Genomic DNA, 21579 nt, shown 5'->3' with positions numbered 1-21579 from the left:
ACATTGCAATACAAACGCAGCACATAAAAATTATTTCATTCATTAACTGAATTAACCACTTTTATTATACTTTTTATTTGGGGAAGTCCTTTAAAACCGCTTTTGTAGCCCTGACCAGGGTGGTTCAGTTGGTTGGCTGTAGTTCCCCAAAACAAACGGTCGCTGGTTTGATTCCTGGTCAGGGCACATGTCTGGGTTGTGGGTTTGGTCCCCAGTTGGGGGTGCATACAAGAAGCGATTGATTGACGTTTCTCTCTCCCATCAATGTTTCTCTCCCTCTCTCCCTTTCTCTAAGAATAAATAAAATCTTTTTTAAAACCTGCCTGTATATATGACTTCTGCTTCTGTTTATAAATAAAGAATTCCTATTGAAATCACCCTACTAGAGTAATCAACTGAAAAGACGAGATTTACAGAAAGTTTCTCTGGAATCAATGACTGGATATTATTTTGTCAATACTGAATACAAAGACTGAATGACTGGAATCTTGTGTGGGGTCCAAAACTGCAATTAACCAGTCTAAACACAGTGTACCAAAGAATTCCTGGAACCCACACAGAGCACCCCACCAACGAGACTGTAGAGATTTCCTCATACATAGGGAATTAAGAGTCTCAGAAGTGTAATATTTTAGTGTGGGGCTAAATCAGTTGTAGACTAAAGGTTTTTCTAGGTTCACCCTAACAAAGCTTAAAAGCATGTCTCAAAAGGATCAAGATAAGTGCAAAACCAGAGCAAAGTTCAATATTCTTTAAAAGGAATACAAATGAATCTAACACTCACTAATGTAAAATTTATCATGCAATCAAAATTTGCCAAGTACTCAAATAAAAAGGAAAATATGACTCGTAAATAGGAAAAAAATCAATTTTTATAAATAGCCCAGAAATGGCAGAGATGATGAAATGATCAGAACCTTAAAAAAGCCATTAAATATGTGATCCATATGGTAAAGTATATAATAAAAAATATGAGCATGATGAGGAAATAGAAGATAACCAAATCCAAAATACATTTCTACTGATGAAAAACAAAAATATACTAGATGAAACTAACAGCAAGTTAGACATTACAGAAAAAAAATTCAGTGAACTTGAAGACTTGAGAACACAGACTGATCAAAATGAAGCACGAGATAAAAAAGGCTGAAAAGGAATTAGTAGACAGAGCATTAGCAACTTTGGGACACTATCAAGCAACCTAAGTTATGTGTAACTGGAGTCCAGAAAAGGTGGGGGAAGGCACCAGGAAAAATAGTTAAAAGAAATAATGACTAAAAATAAATATCCAATTTGACAAAAATGACAAATTCACAATCTCAAAAAACCAACAAATTCCAAGAGGAAGATACTAAAAATGACAATGACTGATATCTTTAAAGTATGAAAATAAAGTCAATGAGACTTATTGTATATGCAAAAATATCCTTCAAAAAGAATAGATAAAGAGTTCTTCAGACACAGAATTTAGTATCAGAAGACAGCACTGCAGGAAATGTTAGAACAAGTTCTTTAGGCAGAGGAACTGTACCCAGTGGGCATCTGGAGCTACGCAAAGGAGTAAAGAATGCTGTAAAAACTACATATGTGGGAAAATACAAAAAAATTTTTAAAATGTCTTTAAAAGATAACTGTTTAAAGCTAAAATAATACAGAGTATTGTAGGGATTATAAACAACAGAAGTAAAATGTCTGATAACAATGACACCAAGAACAGGAGGGAAAAATGGAAATATATGTCACAAGGTTTTTACACTGTAGGTTAGGTAGTAAAATATACATTGAAGATAGACAAAATTGTTACACATGTATGTATATTATAAATTCTAGAACAACCACTAAAAGGGAAAATGCTTGATGCCATTTCAATTATTTTACTTATATTTGTCAAATTGCTGTTCTAATAAAATAGGATGAATTATATATTTATAGATAACTGTGGTTTGAGCTAATTAGGAATGCGATATAAAGCCCAAAAGTGGGCAAGGTAATATAAAGAAAGCCAACATCTGTCAAGCACCTGAAGTTCTGATGTTTACGTAATAGATTTTAATAAAAAATCTGAAACTAAAGATAATCCGTGATTTAAATGTCAGTTACTAGATAAAAACAAAGCTAAACTTGGTTAAGCGGGGCGCCTTAGCTGTCCCATACTTCTTTCTGCATAGCTTTGTCTGTTTCACAAGTTGTTAATTGTTTATTGATTTGTGTTTCTTTTCTAATGGACTAAATGCCTTGAGGCATGAACTCTATTTTTACATCCTTAGTACCCAATACAATGCCTAGTTCAAAGACGCTCAACAGACATTTGTTGAAAGAATAAGAGGTTTGTTTTCAGAACTTTGAGGGTCAGGCTGAGAAATGTATACTTAATTGTGTAGGAAGGAGAAATCACTGAAAGTTTTTATTTAAATAACTGATATAATTATGTCTTAGAAAAAATGAGATAAAAAAATATAGGATGGAATGAGGAAAGGGAAAGCAACAGATGTGAGATAAGGAGAATTGATTAGGACCTAGATTAGTTAATAACAGTAGAAACAAAAATGGTGGACTATATAAAATATAGAAGTAGAATTTATACAACTTGATATTGAACTGTTTATAAACAGTGAGGAAGCAAGAAGCTGATTTTTCAATTTCAGGCCTCTGTGACTGGGGGAATGGTGCTGTTAATAATAGAAACAGAAGTTAGAGGGAAGAATTAATTTAGGGAAGGATGTTAAGGTGTTGCTGGGACATAAAAATAAAAATGTTGAGCAGGAAGTCAGAAATAACTCTGGCATTCAGATGTCAAACTACAGACTTAGATTTGAGAAATAACTAGAGATGAGGCTGCAGAACTGGGTGAGAATCTAAAGGAAAGAAAAACAACAAATAACAGAAAAAATAAGGGTGTGAAATTGGACACTTTTATCTAAAATAATAAAATTTTCATGCCATGCAATTGTGGGGAAAGTAGTGAGAAAAATTAGAACCAGGATAGTGATACCTGAAAAGGAGCAAAAGAACTAGGAAATTCAAGAAGAGGGAAACAGGCTGCGTCACATGTACCTAGAGCTGTGCGTACTGAGAACTGAGTCCATTGTACAGAGTACAAAGGCCAGGCCGCTACAAGCTTTCAAAGTAAAGTTTCAGCAAAGCAATTAGGGCACACAGCCTTCTTGTGAAGGATTCAAAATAACTGTCAAGACAGAGCTTACAGATAGTATGAGAAAGAAGAGTTAGGGCCTAGACACTATAGTTAGCCAATATTAAGTACGAGATACCATTCTGGATGGTAGGAATATAAAGAAGAGAAACTAGATATGATCTCTGCACTCACAAAGCCTATTGTCTCATGGGGGGAAATACATATATATACAAGAGGGGCAAAAATAGGTTTACAATTGTTCCTATAGAAAATTATACAATAGTTAACAAATAATACAAGAATAAACTGTTTCACATACTCACAACTGTAAACCTAGTTTTGCTCCACCCTGTACTTATAAAATATATAGTGATGGGAATAAACAATGCTGGGAATAATAAGAACTTAATTGACAAAGGATATGGCAAGATTAAGTGTTGCTTTGAGAAGACAGGGTAGAAGTGGTTTATGATAAGACAGCAGAAATAAAAACCTGTTACTTTGGCAAAATGAATGATGTTTCACTATGGAGCTACTATTAACCAAAATTCTACAACTAGGTCCTATTTTTTAAGGAAAAGTTTCTATCAGAATTATTTGATGAAAATATGTCTGCCTTTTGTAATGCCAGAGGAAGCAGCACATTAGCTCAAGTTAGGTCTGTGTGTTGTGCCATTTCACTTCTCCTCTAGTTGGGAAGGTCGTCCTCTTCGACCGAGCGCGCAGCTTCGGGAGGGACGCACGTGGATCGGTGAGGGAGAAGGGGGCACCGGCCTAGCCAGCCAGATCAGCCGAATCAACCCTGGCGATCAATGGGGTGACAGATGTCGCAGCCAGATCGCCCTCACATCCCCATTTCACTTCTATACTGATTGTAAAACTGAATCTCCTCGGGGAGAAGGAATCCCATCACTACCCCATTTTTCATATTTTACTAATGATATTAACATGAGAATCATAAAATTATAGAACACATCTAAGGGACAAAACTGTTTAATAGTTAACTCTGTCAATATACAGAATAAGAAATGGGTTCACTGATTATACATTAGCAGTCAGTATTTAGGTACATACTTCAAAATCACAAAGTAGGTCCTGGAAAGCAGTTGAATTGGGAATGATGGAGGTCTCATGTCCACTGTCAACAGTTCCCACCAAGGAAAAAGTTAGATGAAGAATATGGCTGTTAAGAAGGGAACGTTTCTTCTTAAGCAGCATTGCCAGCAACTAAAAGAAAGCAATACCAAATGCTTGTTATCAATCAATCATACTATATATACATAAACATACACATCAATATACATATATCCACTTTTACATAAACCCTTTTAATCTACTTATAAATTTTTAAACTGTTGTTGTCATCATATGTATAGTTTTCTATTTTTTGTACATAATGTTGTAGCAAAAGAATTTTTTCTTTTGTAACATAGTTTTCATAATTACAGTTTTAAAAGGTTGAATATGTTGTTATATGGAATGGTTACAGTATTATTAGTCATTCTAATACTACTGCAACATTTAGGTTGTTCCTATTTTTTTATGATAAACAATGCTGCAATGAATTATTATAAGAGTTTTACAAAACAAAACACTTATCAAAACGGTGTGATTAAATCCACAGAAAACCCATGTAATAAATAGTTCATCCGCTCCCAATCACCTATTGGCTAAAGCTAGAGAAGGCATTTGTACTTCATTTACACCAGAGGGATTTAATCTTCTCCAAATACCTGTTTCTCTTCTTATAAGTAACTTGCTGCTTAAACTTATTAGCAATCATGGATATATGAACATTGCATATTTTTAATCCAAGACTAGCATTGGCACACCTATTACACGGGGGCTCTCAACTCCTCTAGGTAAGTGAGGGACTGGGGGTAAAAGATGACTGGGTGTGGGGGCAAAATAAGGAAAATGGGGAGAGCTCTGGATCTATTACTGATCTGGCAGTCTCTAGGGCAGGTGGTAGTATGACCCTATTTAATTTTATTCTTATTTCCATAAAGAAAAATAATTCCAAACTACCAAACCATTGTTCTGAAAATACATTCAAATATATCAAAGTTATAGTGAAATATCATGGCCTATTACAAAGGTTGAGTGGGATTTGATGAGACAGGAGAACAAGGATAAACCACAATAAAGAAAACAATTCATATACTCATTTAATAAAAATTACTAACTTTTAAAGGTTACTTGGTAACATAATTCTTTAAGAGTTTGAAAAAATAAGAGTAATAAAAATTAGATTTTATTTGTATGAAAAGTAAAGTGAAAGAAAAGCTTTATGGTTACAAACCTGGTAGCCCTTGATTCTTTCCATTTCCTTGCTGGCTAGTGGGTTACTCTTGACCACACAAACCAGGGCCTTGACGGCTGCATAGAGCCCTTCCACATCAGAAGCCATGGCCACCAGGCCCAGGATGGCTGCAGCTCCACCAATGTACTGCAAAGTAGTGGCAACAGGCTTAGGGACAAATGTTCTTACTCCTGATTAAAAGACAGTGAAAAATAATTAAAACAAAATCCCCAATTAAACAAGAACTGAATAAGTCATCTTAAGAAAATTTAATTAATTATAAATGATACTTAAAAAAAAACAACTATTCAATCCTAAAATAAAAATTCTAAAAAAACCTTCATGGTAGAATTTGGGAGAAGGCAATAAACGAACACTTACACTCTCAGAGAAGAGTGGGAGTGAAGGAGCAAGTAGAGAGGAGCTGGGTTTGAGAGAAAGCACAAATGTTTCTACGTGGTGTTGGTAAACCTAAGACTCAAAAGCACAGACGTGTTGGGAATGCATTTCTGAGAAAAGTAAGAATGCCTCACAAGGAACTGTTGGGGAATAAACTTGAGGGGAACAAAGCACTTTAACTCTGTGAACTGGGCAATGGGATAGAGAGGCCATCCTTGCAAGGATGATGTATTCTCTACAGATAAGCCATGCGAAGCACATTACTGACCATCGCTCAGGGCTTCTCCCAGTTATATAATCCAAGCAGTGTCTAACAGTGATCCCAGAAGAGCATAATTGTGAGGAAACAGCACTGGAACTAACTTTTTGTCAATTAAAAAAAATTTCACATCTACATTCCTAACATTTTTTTAGAAAGTCACTGTTTGAATGTTGTTTGCTGTCTGATCAAGATTGAGATTTTTAAAAATAAAACTAATATGCATTTTATATTTCCATGTGCTTTGCAGTATTCACAGTACTTTCATACCTATAGCACTGGGTTTTGAAAACTACCTTCTAGGGTAAACAGGGCCTGAATTACTAGTTTGTAGGTATGAAAACTGAGGTCTGCAGAACACAAATGCCTGGCATAATGCCAGACACTGATAGAGCAGGGGCTGGAACCTTAATCTTTGAACTCTTCCATCACTGCTCTTTCTGCTGTACCATAGTACTGCTGTCATTCTGCAAAGGACATGGAGCAGAGCTCAGTAAGGATTTGCTGATGTGATAAAGAAACCACCATGTACTTCAGCATAAAGGAAACTGTTCTACCAGTATAACATGATCAGAAAAGAAAAACAAAGTTACGTGCACATCATTGGGACAATAAAATTTCATAAGGATTGCTAAACAGGTAGGATTCTGGCCCGCATAACACTAGCTCATTAACTGTTCTTGTTAACCTAAAAAGGAACCAATATTATGAACTGATGTGCACATTAAAATGTATAATCACTGGCTTTGAATTTTGGAAGGCGTGATTGGATTATGTCTCAAGACACTATCTAACCAAAGAATAACCAACTCTTTTTAAGCAGACATCAGGTACAAGGCTCTGCAGAATTCCTACCAGTTCTGATTTTTATTAGAGTTGGATTCTCAGTGTTTTCACTCTGAAGCTCTTACTTCTAGCTCATTTCCAAATAACAGAAGCACTCATGGGCGCTACCATGGCTGCACCAAATCTTGGAACGACCATCAATATCTGTCTCTAAATGTACTTATTACATTTACCTTCAAATTATACAGAACTATGTAGTCAGTGCTCATCAGTGCTGATAAGAGAGGAAAAGTTAATGGGATTTTATAGAGGTTACAATTTTTTTAAGCAGACTGGAGTTTAAGATAATTACATTAGTGTCTAACTATTGCAAAAACAGTATAGGTCAGCACTGTAGAGATGAATCACCCCTTAAGTGAGGAAAGTGAACGCAGATTTGAAGGTAAATAAAGCAGTTTGGAACAATAAAGGTCATTACTCACCCAAGTATCCAATCAGAGTAGCTCCAATTGTCCGTGCAGGCCCATTAAGATGCCCTGCTGAATTGTGTATCAGCTTGACAGGAGTGGCGTTTTCATGGGAGGAAATGCCTAACTGGAGAATGGGAAAGGAAAAGGAAATATAACTATAGAAGAACAGTCTGAACATTTTTAAAATTTAAACTTAAGTACAGCTGACACACAATGCTATATTTAGTTTCAGGTATACAACAATGACTCGACGTTTATATAACTTATGATAGCTCACTACACTAAATCTAATAGCCATCTGTCATGGTGCAAAGTCACCACACTATTAATGACTATATTCTCCCTCACCTTTTTTATTCACCCTCCCGACCCAGGCAGCAAACATCAGTTTGTTCTTGTCTCTATGAGTCTGTTTTTGTTTTGTTTATTCATTTGTTTTGACTTTAAAAAAACTCAACATATAAGTAAAATAATGTGGTATTTGTCTTTCTCCCTCTGACTTAGTTCACTTAGCATGATACCCTCTAGGTCCATCCATGATGTTGCAAACAGCAGGATTTCAATATGAACATTTTGATTGGAAAAAAAAAAGAAATGAATGATAATACATATTCTCTCTCTCCTCTTAAAAACATAAGCATTCTTTCTTTTAATGTGCAAATACTTTCAAAAGTGTGTCAATTCACAGAAACTTAGCTACTGAGAAGATGGTGAGGGGGTCTTGGGAAACACAGCTTCAGGGGTCTTTTTGAATGAAACTCAATTGTGGTTTAAAGGTTCTGATCACTTACTGCTGCTGCACAGTATTTCTGATAAGTGAACATAATTAGCTTTACTCCATATCCAAGTAAACGTCACATAAATTATCCAAGACATGCACATACACAATGTGCTTTCAAGCAAATGCAATCCTAAGACTTTAATTTTATTGGTACCTGTAGAACTAAATTTATGCACTGTTTGTGTTCCTTAGAAGATGGTAAATATATTCACACACAAACCTCAACACAAGAGTTGTCAATAACTACTGTTCCCAAATCCCTGCCTTGATTCCCTTCCCTTTGGGCTTTATCTCCCCTTATCAACCAGAACAGCTGGTGAAGCACACACACTGAGAAAACCCAGCTTATGAAATCCAATGATCAGTCCTCCTAAGTTTTCCTCCTTTTTTGCTGGCTGCTACTCTTTAGTTTTCTTGGCTGGTTCTTCTTCAACTCTCCAACTCCATAACACAGGAATATCCAGGTCTCACTCTGAAAACCTTTCCTCTCTTCTGTCTACATCTGCACTTTGGCAAATGTACCTAGTCTCATGGCTTTGAACAGCATCTATGAATATCCAGGACACTCAAGCCCCTCCCCTCAGTTCCAGATTCCTATGTGTCCAATGTCCTTTAAGATGTTTGATATGCTTCTCAAACTTTTCCAAAATACAATCTTCAATATCCCCTCCTATTCCCAAATTACTCTTCCTGTAGTTTTCTCCAAATCAGAAAAAATGACTCCATCTTCCTCATTGTTAGAGCAAAAAACCTTGGAGTTATCCTTAACTCCTCTCCTCTCACAATTAAGAGCCAATCTAGCATAAAAAAGTCTAAGCTTGATCTTCAAAATATACCTCAGATCTGCTCATGGCTACTGCTATCACCCCAGTTCTGACCACCATCACCTCCCACATAAATTATTATTGCACTGGCCTCAAAACTGGTCTCCCTGCTTCTATCTTTGTCTCCCTTCAATTTATTCTCAATAGAAGTCATAGTAATCCTGGTTTAAAAGTTGTAACATTTCATTCCTGTGTCTGGAACCCTACAATGCTTTCTACCTCACTCAGTTAAAGCCAACACCTTCACAAGTGCCTATACATTCTAAACAACAGAATCCTCACTACCTCTTTGAGTTCCTTCCCTGCTGCCCATGCCTATTTTCACTATCTCTAGTCACCTGGGCCTCTGTGCTAGGCATCCACTTTCCTCATGGCATTAGCATTTGTATTTCTGGAACACACTACATCCCCACCCTACACTTACATTATATCCATTACCCATATTCTCACTGCATGCTGCCTCATCTTTTTCCAAATCTGTTCAAATTTCGCGTCTCCGTGAGGCCTGCCCTGGCCATCCTATTTAAAACTATAATCTTATTTCTTATTCCTTCCCTTCTTTGTTTTTCTGCATAGCACTCTTTTCCTTCTAACATACTCTATCATTAAGTAATTTCTTTAGTTATTATTGTCTCTCCCATGAGAATGTAAAAACCATAAAGGCAGGACTCTTCTTTTTATCCACTGCTGTGTTCTGAACAAAATAATGCACATAGTAGGTGATCCAGAAAAACCTTAAGTTGTAGTCTTAGAAATAGCAATTGTGTTCTTTAGTTTTCTAAGTTCAATTTCTCAAATAACCAATAAGAACATAAGAATATAAACCATGCAGTTAGAAGACTATTCTTACTTTCCCAAATTAAGCTAGTATCTAAACATGTTTTGGCTTAAACTCAAAGCCAAAGAAACCAAATACAAACAATACATGAAAGGCACTGTTTTCAGCATCCCCTCATCCTTGGGTGGGACTCGTCATGAAGTTCTGGAACATCTCTCCAGAATCAGGCACAGCTTACTGGGAAATCATTCTACTTACCTGCTTAGCAATGGCTTTGCTGTCCAATTTGTTGTACACCTTCCGGATTCTTGCCACCGTTAGGGAAGACACAGAGAGTGCATAGAGGCCAAATGACACCTTCTCCTCTGGTACTAACACCACAGGAGATGGGACTATGCCTTCGGATTTTGCATCTTTACCTTTAAAAGGAAAATAAACCTTTTCAAAATCATTATTCTAATAAGTATTTATTTTTATTTTTAAATATAAAAAAATATTTATTTTTATTTTTAAATCCGCTTCTAAAATGGAACCGAGCTAAACTGGAAAACTTTTATTTAATTTTCAGCTCTTCATTTATTTCTTTAACTAGAAAATCACATAGCCACAGAGCTTATACTCCAAGTTTTACTCTGAAAATATGCTTAACATATAGCATAGTATAAAGGAAGAGTTTTAATTGGTACAAAACAAATCACAAAACACTTCCCCTAGTTTCAAAGGAAACGAGAATTAAGATGAGTGTAATGCCCAAGAGCTCTGTAGTGCTAGGCTTCCTCCCCATTGAGAACCCTGATTTATGCCTCTCTGTGTTCTTATACAGCATAGCAGTATATTGAGAACACAAGTTTTGGAGCTGTATGGCCCAAGTCTGAATCTCTGCTACATCACTTAAAAGCTGTGTGACAGCCCTGGTTGGGTGCTTCTGTTGATTCAAGTGTCGTCCTGTACACCAAAAGGTTGTTACAGGTTCAATCCCAGCAGCGGTATATATGGGATGCAACCAATCGATGTTTCTCTCTTACATCAATGTGTTTTTCACTCTCTCTTTCCATTTTCTCTCTCTTCCTAGCTCTTGCTCTAAAAATCAATCCTCAGGTGAGGATTGAACAAAAAAAGCAGTGTGAACTATATATTCCCATGCCTCAGTATCCTCATCTATATAAAACAGGAATGATAACAACAGCACCTAACTCCCAGTATTTTGAGGAGATGAATGTGAAAGGCTCAGAACAGCTATGTCCTTCATGCGTATTAACTTACCTGGCACATATTAAGTGCTCCGTAAGTGTTAGCTACTATAGTGCTATCTAAATCAAGGGCATGAGTGAAAGACAAATTACTTAGCCATAGGGTTATTACCATTTACAATATACTTATTCTAACTTCTGAGAACTTTGGTAGAATGAGAAAAAGGGGATGGAAGACATTATTTGAAAAGAATACTACAAAGGAACTCTAGCTTCACATCAGTTCCTTTGATTTTAAATTCTTTTTGGGAGAAAGGATAACAAGAAGTGAACAGCTGGAATAAAGGGATGAGAAAAACTGATGTTAACTGCTCAAACCTAAAGAATATATGGGTGTGTTTTCTGGGTACACTTTAAACTGTTTCATGTAATAGGAGAAATTACAGAAAATAGAAGGCTGAGGTTAGACTCTCAAATGAGAATGTACACCAACATCTTAGAATCAATAAGAGAAACTGGAAAATTAGTGATTAGGTAGGAAAAATAAAAACCAGGAAAGTACACTGTGACTGGTAGAGGAGAACACTATTGAAGAGGAGTGAGTGGTCAACAGCATCATGTTAGAAATGTGGAAGAGAAGGTCCCTTTTATTCTTTTTAGAGAAACAATGTATAACCTTATATACAACACACATGCACTTAATTCATCCATCTACACTGTAGGAGTTCAGTTTTATACAACTTTAAGAAGGAAACAAAGTTACTCACATGGCATACATACAGCCTGAAAGCTTCCAACATAATTTGGTCCTAGCTCATAAATGGTGGTAACACTTGAAGAAGGTAAAACTTCTTCCAAAAAATGCGTGGGTCCTAGGCGCCAAACCAGTGCAGCAATTTGGCGCTGGGCAGGTGGAGTACCAATGTACCCATAGACTGTGCTGACCACAGGTGGATTAGCAGAGCCTGAACCCCCAGGAGTACTGTGAACATAATGAAGCTAGAAAGAAACAAAAGCCAATGTGTAAGCTATGACAAAAAAAATTCTCCCCCAGGAAAATAAGCATTTTTGGTATTTTCATTATCTCAAGGTCATACAACCTTATAAATGTACAAAAGCAGTTGGGTCAAGAAACACAAGGGCAGACCAATATTCTGGAACCTGACGTGGAAGTTGGAAATGTGTCACTCAACTCTCTAATACAGATAAACTAAATAATGCTACAAAGGGCGATATTCAAAAGGGATACTGTTACTGGTTACTTCAGCTCTTGCCTCTCTCCTGACTACTTCAGTATAGCTATCTAAAGTAGTATTTATATACTCATTCATTCAACATACAATAATACCTATTATTATTAATAGGGACTAAGCTGGGTGATCTGAAAGCAAAGATGAATAAAAACAACTCCAGCTCTTATCTACTGGACTGCATAAAATAAAAACAATGAAGTGACAAAAAATAGTGTATTCCCAGTTTATTTAGGTATGCTTCAACTGGTTTCTCTATTGTAAAAAAGCACTTTGCAGCCTGGCTCAATCACTGACACATTCACTAATTCTTGGCTATTTTGTAACCCCTCCTTTTCATTCTTCTCTAATAAAGTGATACGAACTAGCTAGCCGCATGCCTCTAACATATTGTCTGAATGGGTACTGAAGGTCAAGTTAAAATGAAGACAATTTAAAAAATACCCCTGCAAACACACATATGTACACACCCACAAACACACCCTCTACTTCCTTGTAAAGCAGGTTGAGATTTCTAAGCACAGGCATGCTTACCTTCACAGTGCTAACGAGCTGTCCATCAAGGTAGAGGGCTGCGGTGCTGTTTTTCAGCATGCCTTTGCTCATCACCAGGACCAGGTGGTGCCACTGCCCCTCGACTATAAGTTCTCCACATCGAAAGCGAGCACAGCATGGGAGAATCTCATAAAAAGAGGATTCTTCACTAAAATCATCAACTAAAACAAAGGAGGAAATTAAAAAAAAAAACACCTCATCATCCTTATTGTAACAATTCATCATCTGTAGACCCTGACTTTATGTTAGGATAATATGATGATGGTGTAAATGAAAATACCCTATCTGTTCAGTAATTTTACCTGCAGTGAAAAGTAAAACCTGGGATATACTTTTGCTTTCTTCTGCTCAAAATACATGTAGTTATAACCAAACAATAGTATGTAAAATAAAAATAAATAAAATTAAACAAAAAGAGACTAGTCCATTATTACTTATTGTCTGTTAAAAAAGGTCTTTCTAAATTGTACTTTGACATACATTTATTTATAGCATTGATGAGAAAAAGAACCAAGAAAATTAAATATGTGATTCTTGCTATATGCACTGCTCAGTGATACCAGGGGGCAACTGTCTGTTCTTCGCTTATGCCTGTACAGTCCTGACCCTCACCTGACAACAGTTGGTAGTAAGAAGGTGATATGGAATGGAAAAGTATTTGTTTATCCAAGTTTCCTGCTTCTCCAGATAATTCTGGTGATTTGCTAACATTCTGCAATCACTTCCTGACTCCAATCTGGCTTCCCTGAGCTACCCAGCATGTTGCCAGATCATGCTAGGAAATAATGGGTTATTATTAATTTAGTTGTAATGTTAAGTTAACTAAACTTAATTTACCTTTCCTAACTATTCAAGAAGGGGCAGGGTAACACTGAAAATCCAGATGTTAAAAACTCATTGCCCCTCAAAAATTTTTTTTTGTAAAAGGGCGAATCCATAACCATGTAACTTAGAGAAGACCCATCATTTTTCAGTATAAGTGGCACATACAAGTAAATATACTGGAAATGAAAAGTTTGAATTATATGCATAAAAATACTAATTTCTATTTTTTAATCTTAAAATATCTGCATATGTTAAAATGCCAAGATTATATTTTAAAAACAATTCAGAATATATATCTGTTGATGAGTTAAGACTAGTAAAAAGACAATCTTCTCTGTAGGTGACCTAATATAGGAACAGAATTAAATAAAGTAGGTAAAAATCAGGGTCAAACAGCCTTGAAAGGTCTAATTGGATACACCAAAGGATGCAGAAAAAAACAAAAGGCCAAAAGTATAGACAAAACCAGGAACCCTTCCCTCTCCCACCCCTATTTAACAGACTGTAGAAAATATTACTAATAAAAATTTTCTCAGTTCCATTCTAAATAACAGCTTTGCTGGATAGAGCAATCTTGGATGTAGGTCCCTGCTCTTTGATATTCTGACTCAGGCTTAAACTAAGACATATCCAGCATTCAGTGGTATCAGGATGTCTTGGTGAGCCAACTGGTTTCTCACAACTCTTAACTATCTAGGCATCTCAAAGGGCCACAGCTGTTCAGAGGGTGGATCCTGGTAGTAGTAAGATGATATGTATAACTAATATACATGTTGTTATAATTTCTAGCAATATATGGACTACAGAAGTCTTGTAATTTACATTTAATGAAAATACAACAGAGTGAGAAAACATTTTCCTGGTTTACTGAAATATCCCTATGTCTACTCTTTAATTTTTCCATTAAATTTTACAATTTTTCCAAATCATTCATGTATTTTTCACATCTCTCCCCTTATAGCTATCCATATTTTTGAAAATGTTTTATTCATTATGCTATTAGTTGTCCAATTTTCCCCTCCTCCTTCCACAACCCCTCCCAACTGCATACCCCCTGCTTTAGTTCATGTCCATGGGTCATATATATAAGTTTTGGCCTCTATATTTCCTATACAATTCTTAACCTCCCCCTGTCTATTTTCTACCTACCATCTATGCTACGTATTCCCTATACCTTTTCCCACTCTCTCCCCCTCCAATGCCCCCACCAATAACCCTCCATGTGATCCTTATTACCTGATTCTGTTCCTGTTCTAGTTGTTTGCTTAGTTTTGTTTTGTTTTTTTAGGTTTGGTTATTAATACTTGTGAGTTTGTTGTCATTTTACTGTTCATATTTTTTACTTTTTTCTTAGATAAGTCCCTTTAACACTTCATATAATAAAGGTTTGGTGCTGATGAACTCCTTTAACTTGACCTTATCTGGGGAACACTTTATCTGCCCTTCCATTCTAAATGATAGCTTTGCTGGATAGAGCAATCTTGGATGTAGGTCCCTGCTCTTGATGACTTTGAATATGTCTTTCCAGCCCCTTCTTGTCTAAAAGGTTTCTTTTGAGAAACCAACTGATAGTCTAATGGGAACTCCTTTGTACATATCTGTCTCCTATTCTCTTGCTGCTTTTAAGATTGTCTCCTATCTTTAATCTTGGGTAATGTAATTACAATGTGTCTTGGTGTATGTTTCCTTGGGTCCAACTTCTTTGGGACTCTTGAGCTTCCTGGATGTCTATTTCCTTTGCCAGATTGGGAAGTTCTCCTTCATTATGTTTTCAAATCAGTTTTCAATCTCATGCTCTTCTTCTTCCCCTTCTGGCACCCCTATGATTAGGATGTTGGGATATTTAAAGTTGTCCTGGAGGTTCCTATGCCTCTCCTCATTTTTTGAATTCTTGTTTCTTCATTCTGTTCTGGTTGAATATTTCTGTCTTCCTTTTGCTTCAAACCACTGATTTGAGTCTCAGTGTCCCTCCCGTCAACTGTTGGCTCCCTGCATATTTTCTTTATTTCACTTTGCCTAGTCTTCACTTTTTCCTCTATTTTGTGACCATACTTAACCAATTTTGTGAGCATCCTGATTACCAGTATTTTGAACTGTGCATCTGATATGCTGGCTATCTCTTTGCTGCTTAGTTGTATTTTTGTGGAACTTTAATCTGTTCTTTCATTTGGGCCATTTTTTTTTGGTCTTAACACACCTGTTACGTAGTAAAGGGCAGAGCCTTAGGTGTTCATCAGGGCGGGGCATGTCACGTTGCTGTGTTGTGACACTGTCAGTGGGAGTAGGGTCTGAGAGGAAACAGTGCCACTTGGTCTGCTCTCTGCCAGCTTTCATTCACTTCCCCTGCTACCCACAATCAAATTGGGCCATTCTGATGCTGATTCCTGGGTAGGTGGGTTTGTGTACATTCTAGGACCCTGTGGGTCTCTCCAATGAATTCTCCTGTGAGGCTAGGAGCTTCTCCCGCCACCTCAACTTCCACAGGGTTTTACTATCAGAGGTTTTGAAGCTTGTTTCCTCATTCTGGAACCCTGGGTTCTGTAGTCTGTCTCGTTCCCCAGTTGTTCCTCCTGGTTTATCTGCACCCAAGTGTAGGACTGCCTGCTCCGCCAGCTATCACCTTGTCCGAGCTGGTCCTCCAGCTGCTGCCTTGCTGTGAGTCCTCTCCGCCCTGACTGCCTATCTCCACCTCTCCTACCAGTCTTGGTGAATGTTCCTTCTTTAACTCCTTGGTTGTCAGACTTCCATACAGTTCAATTTTCTGTCAGTTCTGGTTGTTTTTTGTTTTTTAGTGTGTTGTCTTTCTTTTGGTTGTGCGAGAGGGCACAGTGTATCTACCTCTACCTCCACCTTGGCCAGAAGTCTATATAGCCATCCATATTTTTTTTCTTTTTCTTTCTTCTTGTCCATTCATTTGTATATTTAAATAACACTTATGGGCCTAACCTGTGCTAGGCACTGCTTTAGGAGGCAGGGTGGCCTAGATTACCAAGGTAATATAGCACTGTATGCAGGACCTTATAGTTCTTGTAAGGTAGACAGATAAAAATGAAGAATTAAAAATCTATGAAGACCAGATAATTGAGAACCGATCTTTAAAAAAAAAATACCAAACAAGCAACCTGCTTTCCCTAGCAAAAGCTGTGATTTCTTGGCAAGTAGAGATGAATCCTTATATTAAGGATTCTCTCCATTGTTTTTTTTTTAAGATTTTATTTATTTATTTTTAGAGTGAAGGGAAGGAGAAAGAGAGGGAGAGAAACACCAATGTGTGGTTGCCTGTAGTGTGCCCCCTACTGGGGTCCTGACCTGCAACCTAGACATGTACCCTGACTGGGAGCTGAACCAGAGACCCTTTGGTTTGCAGGCCAGCGCTCAATTCACTGAGCTACACCAGAAAAGGGAGATTCTCTCCACTGTTTTTCTAAGTCTCTTTTATAAGTGCCTTAAAATTCACTGGTAAACAATACGTTCAAAATTTCATATAACCTGTTCCATAATTTAAATTGGAAAAGAATTACCAGATGAGCCTTAAAAATGAATATTTTAATGAATTTTAATACTTTTAATGATCACAAGAAGCAATGAGAAAAAGACAGATACTGACCATAGCTTTGGAGCAGTTCCTCTTTGGTGGAAACAATCAGAGATCGGTCTTTTGCTGATAGAACTATGGCAAGGCACACATAATGCTGCTCAGAAGAATTTGCTCGACGCACAACTGTCAGAAGTCTGACAGGATGGTTATTTGGAGGAGAACTAAAGTGTTCAATACAAAACCAGCTGGAGTAGCTTAAGCCAGATGGAGGGGGAAAGAATCTTTCACCTAAAATAAAAATATGAAAATAACAGTGAAAGAGTTTGTGTTGACTCATGTTTACAGTTAAAAACAAACAAACAAACATTAAAAGCAATCAACTTGAACTACAACGTAATCTACTGGAAAAAAAAACCCCAAAAAACAACATTCTTAAAAACAAAGGAAGTAATACTTACCAGAACCAATGCCACTGACCACAGCCCCATCCGTAAGGCCTGTTGTAACAGCACTGTTTGTAGGGGCGTTATGAGGGGCCAAACTGGGCAGGAACAGGCAGCTATTACAAAAAGATGATGTACATATTAGAGTTCAACTGTTTTTTCGTGTGTTATCACTATGCACTTACCACAATGAAATAAACTGCCATTATTTAAGGAGTACCTAGGGATAACAGATTAGGGAATAAATCTGCATGCCTAACAAACTTCTTCCCTTCTTTTAATTATGTGAGAGCATGGAAAGATACACTTTAAAAATCTTCAACAGCATCATTTTTCATTTAAACTTTATAAAAAAAACAAGTATAAATTGCATATGGTAAAGGTGCCAATATATACCCCTGTTCAAGACACTGAACAATTTCATTACTGGAGAAAAATTCTCTTGTGTCTCTGTCCAGGGAGTCACTCTCTTCTGTTGCCACTGTTGTGGTTCATTTTGCCTATTCCCAAATATATTTTAATACACTGTTAAATAACCCATTACAATCTTCTTAAAAGATAATTTATCATTTTAGATCAATGTATAAGAATCCCACAAATAACTGGACAAAGATCTATTCTATTAGTATGTGTGTCCATTTCAAGAAGACAGACTTTATAAACTCTTCTATATTCTCTATAGTTTACTTATTGTTGCTTCTGCTACTATTGCCTTTTCTGCCACTTGAAAGTATTCACCCACTGGATGTGAGAGTCATTGGATATTATTAATGCATAAGAGACTAAAACCTAGGTATTTTGAGGAAAGGATGATGATATAACACCCAAAGAGCTTCTACCTAGATTTTAATTTGCATATTATCTATACATTTATTATACTAAATCAGAGGTTGGCAAACATTTTCTCGAGAGGGCCAGACCATAAATATTTTATACTCTGCAGACCAGACAGTCTCTTTCACAACTACCCTACTCTGCCAGTCTAGCATGAAAACAATTGAAAATACATACATAAATGAGTTGGCTACACTACAGTAAAACTTTATTTACAAAAATAAAATTTACAAAATAGATCTGAACTTTGGGCTTTAGGTTAATGATTTTAATACCATATATATTTACTTGGTATAATAAGTAAATCTAAAAATCTTAAAATAACATGGTCAAATAACTCAATAATTTGAAAATATATAACAGGTAGTATATTTTAATCAAGTAGATTTAAAACCAAAGATCTATTTTTCAAAAGCAAGCGAGAGTCATAAAATAATACAGTAAGGCTTGACTATCTTACAAATTCCTTACCCAAACCCCTCAAGGGATGTGTCAAATTCAACAAAAGCCGGAGTAACTGATGACCCATGAAGTCTGATGTCATGTGGAGTTGTCATGGAGACCAGACACTTTACCCGGGTCAGAGGTACAGTACTTCCTTCTGCACATTTTACCAGGCTCTTGCATATCCGGTAATGATTATCTTCATGTAAGCTGAAAACATTATCAGAACCCAGACCATCCACAGATGTGATCATACTACCTGTAAGTCAAAGAAAAATAGCATGTATGTTTCTATAATAATGACTTTACAAGGCTGATTTATGTTTAAATATCACACTTCAGTTTATATAATTTTATTATAAACATCAAAGCTTTTATCCAGTTAAAGTACTTATTTTAAAACTTAAATAGCATGTATTTCCTTTTTTACTTATTATTAAAGTAATAAACATATTTATAGAAATGTTGGAGACTAGAATATAAATAAAAACAAAAATCACCAACAACCACTATCTAAAGCCACTGTTACATGTAATTTAATTATAAATTATAATTAATAATTTTTATAAAAACAGGTTATACTTTTATGCCACAAAATTATTTATTATTTCTCTTTAAGAAAAGAAAGCAAAATATGCTAAAAGCATTTATAATAGAAACAAGTCATCTTATGAAAAAAGTCAGAGATAAATAGCAGAAACTTCTCTCATTTTCTGTCCCATTTTTAATTCTTTTCTTACAACTATTAAAATTAAATATGTCACCCTGACCAGCGTGATCAGTTGGTTGAGGGTTGTCCTGTAAAACAAAAGGTCTCCTGTTTAATTCCCAGACAGGGCACATACCTGGGTTGCGGTTTGGTCTCTGCTTGGGGCACATGGGAAAGGCAAACAATCAATGTCTCTCTCCCTCTCTTTCTCCCTCTCTTCCCCTTTCTCTAAAAATAAATAAATAGCCCTGGCTGGCGTAGCTCAGTGGATTGAGCGCGGGGGCTGCAAACCAAAGTATTGCAGGTGCAATTCCCAGTCAGGGAACATGCCTGGGTTGCAGGCCACGACCCCCAGCAACCGCACATTGATGTCTCTCTCTCTCTCTGTCTCTCTCTCTGTCTCTCCCCCCCTTCCCTCTCTAAAAATAAATAAATAAAATCTTTAAAAAATTAAATATGTGATCATAAAAGTACTTGAATTGAACAATTCCTATATGAATGGAAATAATTTCAAGAAGGAAAATACAAATTTTAAACAAACTTCTATTTTTGAGAAATGCATTATAAATGTAATGAAAAAGATATTCTCTTGAGATAAACTACATGAATGTAACTGTTACCCTCTTAAATATGCTAAGCTTAGGCAACCATAAAAACAGTTCAATATTCTCTGAGAAAAAGAAACTATTTTTGTTTTTATTTTTTACAAAGGAAATCACAACTCAATTCTAAGGAACTGTGTAAAGTACAATAATAACTAACAAAAATATACATACACGTCTAGTATATTAATTGATATAAAAACTGCAATACTTTTTGTTTTCCAATAAAATTATGCTGAAACTCAGAAGATCTTAAAGTTTTATAGGAGGAAAAAATCCAGATTGAAATAACGATTGTTTATTCTGATTCTCACCTGGAAAAAAAGGGCTGAACTAAGTGATCACTACATTCTTGCACAGCAGCCATTCTACTAAGTTTTCTAAGTTTTATTCTTTCCTGCTTCAATAGTAATGGTCACTTCAATCCATGCCTTATCATTATGGCTAACAGGAATACCAAATAAATTATAAAGTGATGGACCAACAAAACTACAAAATTAGCAATGGGAGGAAATCTAGTGCAACTGAGGTGTCAACTGAGAACACTGCCCATACCCTTGAGTGGATGGAGTCTGTTGCTTCTCCAGGATCATGCCAGATGAGTCAGCAGTGCCTGCATTCTGCTACACCTCAGGCTGCCGTCATCCTTCCATTAGCCTGATGCAAAACTTCTCCCTGGAGGCTCCCTCATCAGTTGCCCCCTCTCTGTATGAAACTGCCAGTTCCTATTGCTGGCACTTCCTTCTCAGTCTTCTTCTCTGTATGAACTCTTGCAGTGCACTGAGGATATTGAGGTCCACATGAACAAACCACCTAAAACCTCACTTTCAGTTGTATGATTATGTTTCCTCCAATGAGCTTCACCTCTACTTAACACCAGTCACAATTTGGGCACAGTCCTCTTTGCTTGTTTCACTGCTCCAATTCTGTTTGCCATCGTCCCACCCCATTCCTCCAGTTTTCTCATTCCTGTTCTCTGACTACATTTGCTTTTTGACTGAGCCATTATTCTCCAGTCCAGTGATCCGTCCTTTTCCTCCCAGCCTATCACTAGCTGCTTGGCTTCACTTCTTTTCCTATCTAGCCTATACTGCTTGGTGTATCTCAACTACTTTTATTAGCATTTTAAAATTTCCTGCAGCAGCTGTCTTGCAAACCCACGGCCTATTAATATTCCAATCAACCACTCTTTAGTCCAGGCAAGAAGGACCACTAGAGAAATGCAAAGTAATTATGGACCCTCTGGGAAAGAATACTATCCTATCCAAGCCCAGGGTTATTCTGGAGACAATTCTCATCTCCTCTGGATCTCACTTATCACATCAGTGAACCCTTCCCTACCTACATCAGTTAATCAACCAGCTCTTGTGTCTCTCCGTTAAGCGACAGCAGATAACAACAAACTCTTCTACTTTCTTTTATCACAGTCAAACTTCTTGAAATAATATTTATCCCTT

The 21579-nt window shown here is 36.6% G+C and overlaps 1 protein-coding gene across 1 annotated transcript in view; it reads right to left on the bottom strand.

Annotated features, from left to right (window-relative positions):
• The window catches only part of WDFY3 (WD repeat and FYVE domain containing 3), a 243909-nt gene that overhangs the window by 88219 nt on the left and 134111 nt on the right, over positions 1–21579 (bottom strand). Inside the window, 9 exon segments of the mRNA XM_028505686.2 lie at positions 4208–4360; positions 5436–5626; positions 7362–7473; positions 9991–10151; positions 11690–11921; positions 12707–12888; positions 17160–17378; positions 17549–17649; positions 18839–19070. Of these exon segments, the coding sequence (XP_028361487.2) occupies positions 4208–4360; positions 5436–5626; positions 7362–7473; positions 9991–10151; positions 11690–11921; positions 12707–12888; positions 17160–17378; positions 17549–17649; positions 18839–19070 (1583 nt within the window).

The sequence above is a fragment of the Phyllostomus discolor genome, chromosome 1, assembly GCF_004126475.2.
Source record: "Phyllostomus discolor isolate MPI-MPIP mPhyDis1 chromosome 1, mPhyDis1.pri.v3, whole genome shotgun sequence".
Lineage (NCBI taxonomy): Eukaryota > Metazoa > Chordata > Mammalia > Chiroptera > Phyllostomidae > Phyllostomus > Phyllostomus discolor.
This window is presented reverse-complemented; position numbering and strand designations above follow the sequence as displayed.